We start from the raw sequence: 16,899 nt of genomic DNA on the forward strand, positions 1-16,899 counted from the left end.
ATTGGTGTGGTGTAAACATTCTGAAACTGAAACTGTTTGAGCCAATGTGTACGACTGAGGACACCACTGTTGGAAAAAAAAAAATAAAATCATTTCTGTTGACCCACCATTTAAAAGTAATGCCTGATTTTCATTGGCTAGTTTCCATAAAATTCTCATTTAATATTATTTTAGTCAGAATGGAGTTCCGCGGCCAGTGTGGGCTTTACGACCTTCAGCAACCTCAAACAACAAAAAAAAGCAACTCCTCTGGACATCATGAGACAATAAAGGTGGCTGGCGACTGGTGTTGTAGTGATTTATGGTGTCCATAAAATGGCGGCGTGGACGCATGAATGGGGCCTACGAGATTACAGGGGCACGCATGAAAGTGACGAGTATGAGTTAAGAGGAGGGCGGGCGCCTCGACATCATGAAGGACATCAAAACAAGGACAAGAAACCCTGATCAATAACAACTTTACATATTTCTCTCTGTCTATCTGTCTGTCTTTCTCTCTCTGGAGGTCATCATGTTTCTTATTTTCATTCCTTTCCATCTTTTTTCATTCAAACACTCCATTGTCAGTTGAACTCACGTCAGTTTAACATTTTCCGTGAAGTTAAGTTGCGCGCAATTTTTGCTCAAGCGAGCCTTCAAGTTACCTGGAATCGTTCTAAATAGTAAGACGCCATCCATATGCATACGGACGACGACCGTTTCATTTCCAAAAGGTCACGTATGCATAAGGAATGAGCCGAGAGAGACTGTGTGCTGTGTGATTTTTTTTGGTGAGTTACTAATCCCAGAAGTCATTAGGCTAATTGGACAGAGTAACGAAAGCTCAACATTGATTCTCTTTCCCACGAGAACACTTGTCTCCATCAGAGCTTTTGCTAAAAACCAAACCGGCATTTTCCTGCTGGTTTTTAGAAGAGGACTCTCATATTAAAATCCAGTCCCATAACAATATGACATCAAAAAATTAAACTGCAAGCAACCAAACCAGACAATTCCAATGTGTCCAAAAAAATAATAATAATAAAGAGTGGTGGCTCACAAGGTACGACTAACTTGACGAAAAAAATCTACATCTGGGTGTGCAGGCAAGCATTCATCACTGCAAGCTTCACCACCTCAGCGGGAAGCCAGTGATGAGTGTGCTGCTTGCCACGCTCATCCATCCTACCTGCTTTGCATGTTAGCACGCAGATGCTCAACCCCCAAGTGAAAACACACTCGTACGCACGAGGATGACCTGCTCCAGGTGATCATCAGCCTTGCTCTTTGCTTTCCATCATAGAAGCAAAGGCCAATGAAGTTCACAACATGGCCTCCTGCAGTGACTGTTCATCTTTTACAGTCCCTCGAGCGACAAACGACAAAATAAACACACTTCAAATTGCCACACGCGAACCAACACATTTGGTGCGCGCGGACACACACACAAACACACTCACACGAGTAGAGGTTCCCTGGCAGCATTTTGCTGCTGTTAAATGAGGAGTCGGGGGAATAGTGCTGGCGAAGCCGTGGGCTAGTCAGCTTCTCCTTCCCCCGTGTGCACTCCAGTGGAAACGCAGCAAAAAAAAAAATAAAAAAAAATAGAGGAGGCTGAATTACAAGAAGCCAGACAGCGATCATCCGGAATGTTCTAATGCTAAATAGTTTGGCGTTCTGCTTCAGATGCGACAGAGACAGATAAGATTGTTGCTTTTTTAGAAACAAATTGGCCATTTCACTTTACAAGGGATCAAAAAAAGCACATTACTAAAATATTTTTGAGTCTACCGTCGCTGTATTTTTTAGTTAGTACTGTTCATGTTATCACAACAAATATCAGCACTAATAATATATAATGGCAGTGTTGGCTTTAAAAGCACACTTCGGCACTGACTCGATTCTGATAGCGAAAACAACCATCTGTATGTCAAAAAGGAAACACAACAGCAGCAGCAGCAGCAGCGGCGGCGGCGGCGGCGACAACACATGAGCTATATTTATCGTTGACCCCGCCGGCTTGCCGGCGTAGTGCAATGTCGGTTTACTCCAGCTAACGTCCCGTCTCATCATACGTACATCCTGTCATTATGTCTTGGGTGCTTTTAAAAACGTGGCTTCTTGTGACAGCAGGTCACTGCGCAGGTTACATCATAGTTTAAAAGATGATGGCTGACATGGTTCGTGGAAGTTGGCTTTGGTGAGGAAACAAGGCGGGGAAATGGTTTGTTCTCCTGTTTTTCCTGCTGATGCAATGTGAAGGTGCTGTCCTGAAAGAGGATGACTTTGAGGAATGAGGAAAATCGAATGATAATCATGATAAAGAGAGAATTCGGAGGAGGGTCGAAACATTTCCAACACAGCGCAGTGGGGAGTCAAAAAAATATTTTTTCACGCCAGAGCTGCCTGCAGGATGCTAATGTGACTGATGGAAGTGAAATCCAGAGAAGACAAGAACTGGGTAATTTTCCCTCTGCCTGTTTTGAGTATTGAATAAACTGCAGAGGCTTGAAAAAAAATCGTCCTTATAAGCGGAGAGTGTCCTCTCAAGACACAAATACAATGGTGATGCAAAAGTTCAATGAGTTTAACTCGAGTCAGTGAGCCGACTGAGAGAATTGAATCTGCTAACTTGAGTCAAATGATCCGATACAACCAAATCACCTTAATCCAAGGTGACTCCACTAAGTCAAGTTAAAAGTTACTCCCTCCAGCTGAAAATGACTGACCTGAGGCGTTCTTCAGGTAACCGTTGGAGTCCACCGTGGTGTACATAACGTACGGGCCCGGCTGGTTGACGCCGAACGGCTGCGAGCGGAAAACAAAAACAACAGAAGGGTTTTATACGTGACGAGTCAGCAAAATCTTATCAAACAGGCACCAAAAGAGGAGGAGGTGTGACTAAGAGGAAAAGAAAAAAAAAAGACGTAGGAGGTGATGGATGGTGGCAACGAGGGGCACAAATAGCCGCCGGCAGGCCGCCTGCCACATTGACGATTGGACTGACAGGGAGAGCAAAACAAATACCGTGAGAAGCGGCGGCATGCTTGGCAAGTGGAAAGCTAGCTGGCGGCTAGCGTGAAAAGCTGATATATTATCTCAGGAATTATTTGTTATAGCAGTCGGTGGTTAGCTGGTGGGTCGTTAGCGGCTAGCATGGAAAGCTAACATAGGTTATTTACACAGCAGAAAGACAATTTTATTCATTTAACAAAATTTGATATACGTATGAGTGAAATAAGTTAAGAGTTTGAGGACTGAATTAAAACTATTAAGTCAAGGTAAAGGTGTACTTGTAAGCAGTTCTAACAAGGCCAGCACTTAAGATAAAACAAGGCCAGCGCACTTAAGACAAAACAAGCAGTCTTGGAGAAAAAAAAACAAAAGCACTTCTTTGAAAGTTTCGACACAATGAGGATACTCGGTGCTATTTCCGTGCGTGAGTGTGTTTCTCTGGGGAAAAATAACGTGTGTTTACCCATAAACAGTAAAACTGGCCCACTGTTTCAAGTTAAGGGTGAAAACCGATAGCTACACAGGTGGTGAGCTCGTGGGAAGCCAAACATAGCTTTTGGATTGTGGCCCGACAATTAAACCTTGCCGTTATAACACCACAAGTTTGAGTTATTAAAAAGGAGGAGCATTTTGCGCCATTGGGATCCGCACAGCTCAAAGCCTTGTTCTTGACTCAACTCCATGAAGACTCCAATCTCCTCAAAGACTTGGTATTAATTTGGTCTCGCCTCTCCTAAATCTTGGTCTGCATTTCTCAAAGTTTTAGTCTTTGACTATAAACTTTGAGACCAAGTTAAAGACTTTTCGGAATCTAGACCAAGTCAAGACCAAGACTTTGAGGAGTCTAGAGCAAGACTTTAAGGGTGCATGTGTTTCGTTGAATAAGATTCTGCCATGCCCCCATACTCGAGATCCCAGACGCACCAAGCAGATGGTAGATTGTTGTCACATGTACTAAACAAACAGCACTTGCCAGAAATGCCCTCAATACTGCTGTGAGCATCTTGGCAGCCTTCCTGACTGGTTTCCTTTCCATCTTTTTTTTAATCAGTTTTGTCGAGTTCTTGGTAACGTCACTGTTGGGTCATATTTTCTCCACCTGATTGACTCTGTTCCACGGTCTATTTACAAGGATGTCATCATGCCGCTTACCTTAACGTTTCCAGGACAGGCGTTGGAGCAGAGGCCGCTGAGCACTGCGGGAAAACAGACGGCACAGAAAAACATGAAGAAGCAATTTAAAAGGAACACGGTCTCGATAAAGTAACACAAAGCGAAGCGTATACATATATATGTTCATGTACGAGTGATGGGCGGATGTGATGAACATATCGGAGGTGACAAGCACAAATGAAAAGGATTTACTTACACTACGAATTTAATTACATGGCGTATATGCCTGCTGGTGTGTGCGTGTGACATAAAATCAGTCGGAATTGCTAATCAGTCATTAGAGGCGAGGTGACTTTATTAGCATGCTAATGAGGTTCTGTGTCGAGGTCGCTTTGATTGGCGCGACGCAGTCAAGCTAAATGAAGCTCTGCATTCGATTAATCAGGTCTAAAAAAAAAAAAGGCACTCCAGTTCATAAAAGGTCTTCTGGATCGCAACGGATGGATCGCTTTTGTCGTTAAAAATCCAACATGAAATTTTGCGTGTACAATTTAATACATTCTGAAAAATGCCTGTTATAAAATATCTGAAAAAGTGAAAAAGTACTTTGAATATTTTCTCGATGCACGAAATGAATGTGCGTGAAACATCTAAAACGCCACCATCATCATTTGTGTGGGCTAAATCACGACAATGGATGTCATTTTGTCTATTTGGAAGGCGCCTTGAGAGCGCCATGGTGTGCTTTGATCTCTTCAGAGCTTAAAAGCTTCAGAATGCTGTTGATAGAAGTCCACTCTCGGTCGGTCCATGATGCTGCTGCTTCTTTTAAGTAACTCTGGTTTACAGTGTTTTGCGGCTTAGCACTGCCTTTGATCAAAGTTCTACTCTGTTTTCAGTTGCAATTACCATTAACATATTTATTCATTAGGACTGTGCATAAAGCCTGACGAAATCCACAGGTCATTTTGGTCCACTCCATTTTACAAAGTCTTGATGTTGACTTGATCTGCACTAGTCTTGGTTCTTGACTAGGTCTGGACCCCTCAATGTCTTGAGTCTTAACTCAAAACCGAGTATTGTTCTTGACCTAAGTCTCAGACTTGGTCTTAATTTGTTCTTGCCTTCTGAAGGTCTTTATCTGGCATCTCCCAAGCCTTGGAAGTCTAAGCTCTTCAAAGTCTTGGTTTGACCTGCACTTCTAAAAGTCTTAGTTTTTGATAATACACATTGAGAACAAGTCAAGACAATGACTTTTTGGAGCCAAGACCAAGACTTGAGACCAAGTCAAGACCGAAACGTTAAGGTGTCTAGACCAAGTCCAGAGCTAGACTTTGAAGAGTCGGGACCAAGAGTTTGACATCGAGAAGTCAAGACAAAGCCTTTGAAGAGTCAAGGAAAGAAATCAAGTTTCTGATGAGTCTTGACAAAGACCAACATATTGAAGAGTCAAAGCAGATCGAAAGACTGAAGACCAAGTCAACGAGTTTATAGAGTATTCAGGCATGACTGACGCCGTGCGCATATCAGCGAGGGAGCTGAAAATCGAGAGCTCCTTTTTTGTCTGCCAGCCTCCTTTTGTTGCACGCGCTTCAGTTCAGTCCCAAGCTGACGCATAACAAGCAAGCGCTCCTGGAAATAACTCAATGTGTTCTTGCGCTGAGCACCTCGTCGGCGTCTCCTGTGATCAAATGCATTCTCCGGTCTCGCTCGTGTAGCGCAGCGTCCGTGGCGGGACTCGGCCGACAGCGGGGGAGGGAAAGCTCCGTTTCAAGAGCGTTAAAGTCACCGTGTCAGGAACAAAAGGCCCATTTTGGAACAAAAACCCTATGTGGACGATATTCCGACGGATGAAGTGATGATCGAACTAGTGATTCTTAAATGTACCACGGAAATAAAACCAGATGAGAGGCTGCTGTGCTTTATGTAATCAGACTAAAATTAGCTCTTGGTCAAAGCGTGCTGTCTAAAATGCGCATCTCTCACTCTCCGTGCGTGTCTTTTTTAACCTCGCCGAGCTTGGCTTTTTTTTCCGGACCTCACCTGCCCGTCGACTGGGCCACGCTGTCAGGTCACATGACATCACAACCACACGCACGGCGAATGCGAGGAGCAGAATTTGACGGGGGGGCCATGACGTGCTGTGTCAGCGCTAGTGGCTGCAAGCTAACGCACGCACAGGTGCCCGCACACACGTAATACTGAGCAATGTAACAAATGAACTTTGAATTTAGTCTAGTCCAGTGATATAGTCGAGTCCAGTCTGGTTTAGTCGTCCAAGCAGGTGCAAACTGTTTTAATATTGGACCACCCATTTTACATTGGAAAAAAAATCTCAAATTTCATTATGTAAGTCACAGGTGTCAAACTTAAGGCCCGGCCGGGGGCCAGATACGGCCCGCCACATCATTTAATGTGGCCCGCGAAGACAAATTGTGCATCAAATTCGTGTCATTACTAGAATTACAAATTGTCGTTGCTTTTTTCTTTAAATATTTGACCAGTTTTTACTCGTCTGATTTGAAAACGAGTTATTTGTCAGTTTGTTGTGTAGTTTTTACTGTATATAATATGAGGTGCTCATCCATTGATTTGGGTTGACCGTCATAATGGCCCTCCCTCCGAAAGAAGCTATGACTACAATGCGGCCCGCGAAACAAACGAGTTTGACACCCCTGATGTAAGTAGTGATAACAACCATGTCCCAATTTATTTTTTAATTGAATATACTTTCTGGAAACCATGACTTATTTTCTTGACTGTACATCTCTGTCTCTGACCCTGGGACAGATTAGCTTCATCCAAAATGTCTGGTAGAAGAAAAAGTGCACGACATGAATGACAACTCCTTGTAAAGAGTGTTTTTTGATCGACTGTATTATTAGCGTATCAGCTGTCTGTCTTGTCATCGCGCTCGTCCCCAGATTCAAATGGTCCCCCGTGACTGAAGGGCTTCATGTAAACACACTCAGACAGAATGACAACTGTGACGGACATAGTGAAGTAAGATGAAGAACGGGATGAGGAAGACGTTGGCCAGAGAGGTCAAGACAAAGATGGGGCGGGATAAGAGGCAATGGAGACAGACAGAGCGATAGAGATGCTCGCAGATGTTCTTCAATGCGGCTCATCTACATGCTAATAAGTAAGCAGGACACTGATCAGATGCTACAGTTCTGCCTGTCACTCTCTTTCCACATCATAGAGTATCCGCCTCTATCGTTCTAATTTGGGAGTTTTAAGACTTCTTGGCATTCATGAGTCGTCGGCTCCATCTGTCCACATTGCCTCCATTTTGTTTGTGTCTTTAAAGTGGCGCGGCACTCTGCTTTGTAGCTCATTTCACAGTCGTTTGACAGTTTTTCTGTTGTTGTTGTGGTTGGGCTCGCGGGGGATGCGAGCTGGCGGTCCCCTGACAAAGACGTCTGGCTCATTATAGGAAATATGGTGACCGGGCAGCCATGACGGAGGAGTAATTAATTCTTAATGATTACAGAAGCTGTTTGACTTTGTGCTAACAAACGGAAAAGGTCTTCGAGTAGCGCCTGCAGGTTGTATTACGAGGAATACCTTGACATGCCTTGTTATAAGCAGCGAGGGACATGAATAGTGCTCAAGTAGCTCACCTCCAAGGTTGTCGAGGAAAAATTAATTATTCATCTCGTTTATTCTTATGCTTTAATATTATTTCCACGTTCCAACCTGGAGGCACATATACAGTAGCTCTGCGTGTGACAGTTTTGACAACACGAGTGTTTGTTATGCCACGTGTTGCTTCGGTCATTATTTCACTTTGCACTCATTTTCCTCTTTATGATAATTTAATATTAGTTTTATGCGACAACCTTGAGGCTCGCAGACATTTTTCCCTTGGAGCGATTTAAAATTTTAAAGTTAGTTCTGAGCGTGATCGTTTAAACGACAGGGGAGTGTGTTTGTTCTGTCACATAACTGATTGTTATAAATTAACATACATGATTGATTGACAGTAATAAAATGGTTTACAAATCTACTACCTACATCAATGATCATGTGACTAACTCCAAGAGTGAATGATCTGACTGCACAAGTGTGTAATTGTTATACCACATTCTACAAATTATTTTTACTGCATAAAAATGTGATTGTTATGCCACACACAACTTTTGCTTATACTTATGAGCGTACTCTTCTATTTTAAGGTCTTTCGTTTGTCTTAAACATCATCTGGTCCAATGAGGTGATTCTCTTTGTACGTTGTCGGGTCAATTTCGAATCAACATGTCAGAGACAGGTTAAGTCCTATGTGTGTGTCTAAGTGTGTGTGTGTGTGTGCGTGCATACACACACACACGTATATGTGACAGGCTTGGACACAAAGTCGATCCTTGAACGAAAGTTCAATAGTGCTCTCGGGAAGGCTGAGGGACGGTGTCTTACAAAAACAACTATCTGTCTTTCAGTGTGTGCGCGTGTGTGTGTGTGTGTGTGTGTTGGGAAGTGCAGCAGAGGAAAATGTGAGGTGACACAGTGTACAGACTCTGATGCGGAATCAATAATTAGAAATGAGAAGCGAGTATTTGGATGGTTGGCGGGAGCAAAAAAAACGTACACCCACGGTAGTTTCTCACGTAAGATCACGACAAACGAAGGCCAAATCTTTCCAAGTATGTTGAGATGAACAAAAGTGATTTGCTTGGTGGAATCAGGTTCTAAAAATACACACGTGCTCACTGTGGCCTGACTGGAGATGTTCTCTTATCACTTTAAGCAGTCCTCCTCTATCTATCCACAGCCATTATTAAAATGGCGGCAGTGTCATCCATCCTGCTGTCTGAGGACAAGTGACATGTCCTTTAGTGTCTCTCAGAGCGGTGTCGCCTGAACGTGAGTGGCCATCATCAGTCACCGCCTGAAAGATCGACGCTGCCATCACGTCAAAGTCACTGAATGAGTCATTTTGGCCATTTGGAGGGCTCCTTCAAAGTAAAACGTACTCCTTGAAGAGTTTCCAAAATTGGGTTTCCGTTTCCTCTAGCGGCTGCAAAAATGATCTGAGTAAGGCCATGTGGAATTTTTAAGAATTCAGCTCTCAAAGCCTTTTTCAATCGACAGACGAAAAAAGTCGAGCACGTCCTTGCAGGAGAAAATACATCTTGATTTTTTTTTTTTATGGCTACCAATTTGTAACCACTGAGAAATAAATGAGATCAAATTCTGAAACAATGTAAATACGGCTGCCTATATGTATCGGGTGGATGTTAAACAACTTCCCGTCTGGAGTCTCCTGAATACGATGTGCGCTAAAATGTTGTTTTATTTACAAGTACGCAAGTACGTGTGTGTGTGTTTTCTTGCAGGCAGAAGATGAGCAACTTACAAACACGCAGACACATCAGCCAACCCTCCCAAAAGACGAGGGAACAACTGTTCGCCAACTGCGCCGCGGAGAAAAAAAAAAAAAGGATGAACGATGCTCTTTTCCTACTAATGAGCCGCACGGAGTGACAGATTACATCGAGCATGCCTCCTCCCATAACCACCAACCACCCTTCCGTCTTCTCCGGGACTATTTTGGTTCTCCTCACAGGTTTCCAGGTACAGACAATTTGACTTGAAAAAGAAGCTGTGAGTGGAATACAAAGATAAGATAACTAGGGCGGGGGGAAACGCAAGAAACAAAAGGCTTTGTTCATTGGTGGCTGTCTAGTACAAGTTACAAATTAGAAAATTTGATGAGGCGCAAATGAAGGATCCTAAAATTCCTGTGTATGACACAAACAATACTACAGAACATCTTATTTTTAGGAGAGTGAGACACCAATAGTTTGAGTTCTTTTTTGAAAACAAAGCACGCAGACAATACAGCTATTTTCCTTTTGTGTGATTCTGTTTCAAAACCAATTGCATGAACCAGTATCAGAGGCGGAGCTGCACTTAGCATAGCCGCTAAAGCGTGAGGCAATTACACTTCCTGGAAATTTGCCGCCAGACAAATATTTACAATGATTCGGGCTTTTTAGCCCTCATCAGTGCCGTTCTTTATTTTTTGGACTTTGTGTGACTATTGCTGGTGTTCTGCTAATGGTAAAGTCAACAAATACGAAAGATGTTGCACCGTTCCAAACACAGAAAATGTAAACGGGACGCAAATGAAATGCATTGCAATGTCCCCCGAAATGCATTTTATCTGAGCGAGAAGAACCGACCGAGCCTTGTGTCTTTCTCGCCTCGCATGAAGACAGCGGCGTTAAGGAGCTCGGGGCTGGGAATCTAAATTACAGACGGCAGATAATAGTCACCGCCATCTGTTTGCCACATTGGGGGCAAGAAAAAAAAACCGAGAAAATAGTTGCTTGCGTTGACTTACTCTAATGAGTCCGGGAGGGGAACAAAGGGAAAAAAATTGCAAAATGATAAAATATGTAAATTACACCGAGAATCTCTTCACCCTCGCCTCCTGATGACAGAGGGGAGATTTTTCCTGGGGACAAAGGCGACGAGTGTGTTGTGCGAGGAGTGAGGATGGTGCCAAGAAGGTGACTCACCCATGACTTTCACAAAATAGGCATCGGCTTCAAAGTTGTTCTTCAAGGCGTGGATGACCAGCTCTCGCTTGCCCTCCACCTGATTCACCACCAGCATGTCCAATATGCCCTGCACGACACATATGCATTATATATATATTTTTCAAATGAATCAGTCATTGGTCTTTTTTTCCGCCCAGCATTTGCATCGGCCTAAAAAAAACAATAAAAATAAATCGATAAATAAAAATCAGTATTGGTTAATTTTTTTGTGCACATTTTCAAAACTATAACACATTTCAAACACTTTTATCTTAATATTTATAATAAAAATGCCATTTTCATCATTATTATGTAGCCTTGAGTGCAGAATTTTGAGGAAAACAATGCGATCATCTTATTTTCAAATGGTCTTGCTTCCGAGCAACCGGAAACATTTGCATTTTTATTTTTATCATTAATCGTAAACATCAGCAAAGGTGTGCTTGTTACCTGTTAACGTATGCGTATTTGTGAATATCAGGCAAGCTCAATGTTTATTTTAAGCAGGGCAGCAGCTGCTTTTCCCATCGGAAGACCTTGTAGAGCATACGGCAACCCTTTTTCTTGCAGGTGTCAATTCACAATACGATCTTTTGAAATCTTTTTTTTTTTTAAAGCTAGCGCACAGCTTTTGCGTCAGATCTTATTAGCCTGAAGTGTCTGGCGAGAGCATTTGTCTGCTCTTCCGCCTAACATTAGCAGTAATCATGAACGCTGTAAAAAGCACATGAAGCATATTGAAGGGGAGCTGTAGGAAGAAAATGTGCAGCCCGCGAGTACAATGACAAGAAATGGGTGTTTCGTCTTGCACAAACAACAGCTGGCTGGAAGTTGCTTTGTCGAATTGGATGTGCCTTTAACTGCAGTTCTAATGCCCCTGACACAGAACGCACACAAAGATCCACACACACACACACACAAAACAAGACACAAAGAGACATACACACACACACACACGGTTCAAGTACGACTTTTAGTCAGGCAAGAAAGTCATTTTTGTTGAAGGCTATGAGTGGTGGAAAAGCTTAAGACTTAATCCACTTTTCCGCTTTAGAAGGGAAGCTCATATTCCGTGTGCGAAGTTGGATTTCTTCTTGTTCTTATGACCCATCTGCCGCCATCAAATTCTCTTAAAAAAAAGCGAGGTCAAGAGGCAGAAGAAGAACAAGGCTCTACTCACGTCCTCGTAGATGTCAAAGAAGGTGGCCATGACGGCGTTGGGGATGGCGCCCAGGTCGGATTGGTCCCAGTGGATGCGGAACATCCGGCCAACGCTCTGGCAGGGCAGAGAGGAGCTGGTGCATGGGACGTTCTCCAATAGGAAAGCCTGCTGAGCACTGGAACAAGCAAACAAACACAAAAAAACCCCACGTTAACGACATTTAAAGGCAAAGTGATGAAAATAGTTTACATGCGAATGGCTACAATGACTTAAAAAGCTTTTTTGTGAGTCTACTCATAGTAGACAGGGGGACAAAATTTTCCAAGTGAAATTTGGGATACCAAAGTAAAATGGCTACATAGATAGCTGTCCTTTTTAGAGATAGAAAATGGAATGGAAATGCAGCAACGTTGTTAAATGAGTTGCATACATTTGTTCATTAGTTAGCAGAGTTCTAAAATGCACATCTCTAAATTCCACTCCGTCTTCACTTGTTTCTGTCACCGTTTGGCTTTAATTCTCGGGGGGATTGGAACCGCCTCCCTTCCAATCTCCATCCTCGTGTCTTTTGAGACGAGCTCCCTCTCTGTGTTTTCATCTCGGTGGGAGCAACACACACACAGACAAAAAAAAAAAAAAACTTTAAAAATAGAACATAACGGTGAAAGGTTTTGAGACGACTTTCTTTTGGCTGGCAACGTGTCTTTGGAGTTGAAGGTGTGCAAGACGTCTGCTGAGAGAACATTGAACGCAACGCCGAATGTTGGAACGTTTGCCAAGCTAAAATGTCGACTGATGCAGTTTAAGTGGTTGACACAAACGCTGTTGAGCCTTGTGGGCGCACACAAAAACAAAAACAAAACGGCGAGTATTGTATTTCTGTGCAATATCGACACAGATATACATCTCGAATTAATTTGAGTTTTTCTATCTTTTATATCTATTAATTTAAGTTCATATCCCAACAATGATATAGATCCCAATATCATATTTTTCCTTCAAATTACACGAAATGAATGGCAATAATCTGCCATCTTTTGTCTATTTACAAAATACATATTTAATATAGACCACACAGTAAGGTGAAAAAAATATTGAAAAAATAATTCAGTGTCCCAAAAAAGATGGACTTTTGAAGGAATGCAGTAAAGAATTCAAATAGATACAACAAGAGCATTTATAATTATCTGAAGGCTGACTACGATGGCTTTGTTTGAAAATGACCAGCACTCTGTATTTGTAAAAAGGAAATGTCGATAAAATATAGTTGTGTGGCTGCGTACTGTTTACAAGCAGAGAGATGGATGACACCTTGGCTCTGTGTGCTAAGCTGTAAATTGAATGAATGGGGAAAAAAATATGGAGAATGGACTATTTTGAGCAGATGACTGATACGATAGGCGTCAAAAATATAAACTGAGTGGAAATCAACTTGGATGAAGAACACAATGTGTCCAAGAGGTAATTGATTGATTGTACGCAAGATCAGGTGGCTAAATTAGCCTTCAAGACAAAATAAATTCACAGCGGATCGCTTCCTTCACACAGACAATGCTGTAGATTTCACCAGGAGGCGGAGCAAAGTAATTCATTCCTAAAGAATCCAAGCCGCTGATTAAAAACAACACTGGGACTTTAGGTCATGTCAAATGTTACGTTTGTCGACATAAGAGCTCGGCGAATCAGATGGACGGATGGGGGCGGGGGCAACTGGAGGCTAAAGGGGGGGGGCGGGACTTGAGCTGGATTAAACCGCACCAATTACACATATAAAGTGTATATGTTGAGATCTGGAGGTTTAGAACATGTCTTCCGCCGTTTAATCTGGAAGCATTTGCTGTGTATTGACAGTTTGGAGAGTGTGTGTAGGAGGCCTTTCCACTATGGTGTATGTTTGTGTCCTTTCTGGTATTGTTAGGCTTCAAAAAAAAAAAACTCCTCTCAGCACTGCAGAGGGGGAGGTGAACTCAAAGTCATGAGGTGGAGAACATACCCACACATATGGACACAAACAAATACAAAACGCATTTGGATTCTACTATTCTGCTTGCAAAACAATATTTTGATTTCCTATGAGGGAAACTGATTATCCAAGAAAGTATTCAACAAATCTTCAATCAATTTTCATGAATCGATGCGAGTCAATGAGCTACCTGGAATCTGAATTCTTCAGTGATGTTTGAGTAATAATCATAGTGCGAGCAAATGAGTCATTTTCAAGCAAAACGACAGCTTACGATTTTCCTGTCAAGGTGTGCTCGAGTACCTTTGGGGCATCAATTAGGACAAACTGCACGTCTGTAGGGAGTCTGTGATTCCTAGCGCTTCCCTCCACCCATCTAATTGGTCCCCGGAGGCGGCAGTTGGCCAGCGGGAGCTCAGACAGATGATCGTTTTGAGAAAGTGCTACCAGGCCGCGTCGGGCGCACGCTAAGCTGTGATCTGCCGATTCACGCGCTGGTTTCCAGGCTCCATTAACCCGACCATCTGCTGCTTGATCTGCACCGCTTTGACTTTTCTACATCACAGCCGTGGACACGAGCAAAAACTCCCACCACTGCATAATTTCGTGACTTGGTTTCCACGCTGACCGTATTGGGTAAAGAGACAAAAGAGTAAATGGAGTATTAGCTAAGTTAGCGGTTAGCATGTGTGATGGCCCCCGTTCCTGTCGATGTAACTGTGAGTTGACAGTGTAGACTCCGGCGACTAAGTGTGCATTCTTTGTTTGAGTCCTAAAAAGCATGGGGGACGACTCGGGGAAAAACAGGATTATCTGACGTAATCCCGGCGATCCTTTTATATGCCCGCGATTAGTTGAGCACGGCGGAGTGTCGATGTCGTTGCGGCAACGGTGGGATTAAAGCTTCTGTTGTAGTCAAAACACCTCACGGGAGCTTCTTGTTCCCGTCATGATCGCGCTACTCGACATAATATATGACAGGATTACCCAAATATTAGAAAGGGCTTTGTGTAAAATGCACTACGGCAAATATAAATTGATTATCTCTGTTCTGAGAGGCCCGACGGTTAAAGACAATACTGCGGTGGACCAACAAGGCAAACATCAGTTGTCTGTAAAGAAAAGAAAAACAAAACACAGGAAACAACAAGCAAGACGATGACGCCGACAACCAGAGGAGTGATCTGAAATGGCATCGCCTAGCAACAGCCCGCTAAGCTCTTGGCAGCTGCTCGGTTGGGCCGCATACAGATAAACGGCAAGACACACACACATCGAGATATAAACACACGACTCGACTCGTTGATACGGTAAAAGTTAGGATTTAGTCAAACCAGGTATGTGTGTGATGAAGGTCCTATCCTGAAGATATTTACTTTCGGCTTGAGAGGTTGTTGAGATTTCCTGAACATGATCCAGATATGATTGTCCAAGTTTTTGCTTATTAATGACTGCACCACTGTTCTCCATCTGAGAAAATGTCCATTTTATTTGTAGTGTTTGTACAACAACATAAAGCTGGCGCTCAACATCTTAAGACCATTGCGGCTCCATGTAGGGACAACTTCCAGCAGAAATATTTTTCTTATTATCCGGCTGGCGTTGAATTCACATTTTTCTCTTCACCTCCCCGAGGCTCATCTTGTTGATGGGCGCTCAAAAACCCGTTTGATGAAAAGCGTGACATTAAATGACGATTTAAACGCCTCGTTCGGTGTCAGGTGCTTCGCTGGGAGTGGCTCCGGTTCAGCCGTTTTCCATCTGTGACCTCATTTCGCCTTCTCAAAATAGCTCAACGTGTGCGTCGCGAGGTCGGCGGGTGACATTTAGAGCCCCCCCCCCCCCCTTTTTTTTTTTCCTGGCGGTCTCATGAAAGCCGGGCGGACCCATTCTGCATCAAACGTTAAGAGGCGGCATGACGCTCGGCCTCTCCGGAGTTGCAAGTGTGAAGTGGACGAGGGAGTCCACCGGACAGACCGGCACTGTGTCTTTGTGTTCAATGTCCCACTTTCCAATAAAAGATGGGGGGGGTACTTTACATTTTCTCCCCCTCATTCACCGGGTGTGCTCCGCTTTGCTAATGATGATTTGTGGTGGTAGCATTAGAACTTAGCACAAAGGCTATAAGTCAGCCTAAGTGCTCCCATTCTGACTCCCTGCAATGAGCAATAGGAGCTAAATTTGAATTTAAAATGGAGTCCACTCCAAAGTCAGTTGCTAACTCACGAGCAGGGTGACACGGGGGGAAAAAGATGTACCTGATTCCCGTAGCGGGAAGAACCCATGGGAATTTACTGTGAAGACGGATAAACAGACCTAAATGTCACATCAACTCTTCAAGAGAAGGCTAACGTAGAAACAATTGAACCGATTCCCGCGGCAAGACCCCCACCCCTATGTAATTTGTAGACCGAGATACGGGTCGATATCCATTTAGTCGTTGTTGTGCCGCCAACTTAAGAAATAAACGCCTCCCTCATAGATCGCTTGGTAAACAAACCCCCGCAGGAAAAAAACAAACAATCCAAAAAGTGGAAATGGGAGATGGTTTGAACTCACGTTTTGTTGCCATATCCCAAGCCTTAAATCTTGAAATGATTTTGAAAGTTCGTAAAACTCTTGGGCCTCTTTCATCCCGCTGCAATTGAGTAAATGAATGGTTGTTATTTTCTCAGTGAATCCTTTTTGAAACGGAAAGTGTACTGTACATTGGAATGAGTTGAATCAGGATTATTCAGACCTTGAGCGAGGTCTGCACTCTTCTGCCATTGGTGCTTAAATTGGGATTTAATGATTTTATAACCTAATTCAACAGTGCCATTGAAACGCACAAGATGTTGGGAGAACAATAAAGAACATTTTCTGCTGGCCTTGGGTGAACGCTTACTGCCGGCGGGACCTTGACTCCTTTGTCAAGTGTTTTGTCTGTGCTAAATAAAACACACACACAAACACGCGCGTTCCTTCCGTGTGTGTCGCCATGGTAACATTCCGAGCCGATCTCCATCAGCGTGGATCAAAGTCATTTTTGAAACTCGGCTCAAATTGCTTTCGCTTCTCTCGACGCGGTAATGCTGACATTGCTGTCAAGTCGCCTGCTTTCAATACGCTTTAGTAGG

The 16,899-nt window shown here is 43.2% G+C and overlaps 1 protein-coding gene across 1 annotated transcript in view; it reads right to left on the reverse strand.

Moving 5' to 3' along the window:
* Positions 1-16,899, reverse strand: part of itfg1 (integrin alpha FG-GAP repeat containing 1) — a 48,152-nt gene that overhangs the window by 5,907 nt on the left and 25,346 nt on the right. Inside the window, exons 11-14 of the mRNA XM_088372251.1 lie at positions 11,836-11,992; positions 10,635-10,743; positions 4,147-4,190; positions 2,709-2,787 (exon numbers count right to left, since the gene is read on the reverse strand). Of these exons, the coding sequence (XP_088228377.1) occupies positions 2,709-2,787; positions 4,147-4,190; positions 10,635-10,743; positions 11,836-11,992 (389 nt within the window). The remainder of the gene's footprint in view (positions 1-2,708; positions 2,788-4,146; positions 4,191-10,634; positions 10,744-11,835; positions 11,993-16,899) is intronic.

Source organism: Syngnathus floridae, chromosome 3 (assembly GCF_059516105.1).
Source record: "Syngnathus floridae isolate MCC-2025c chromosome 3, RoL_Sflo_1.0, whole genome shotgun sequence".
NCBI classification, from domain to species: Eukaryota; Metazoa; Chordata; class Actinopteri; order Syngnathiformes; family Syngnathidae; genus Syngnathus; species Syngnathus floridae.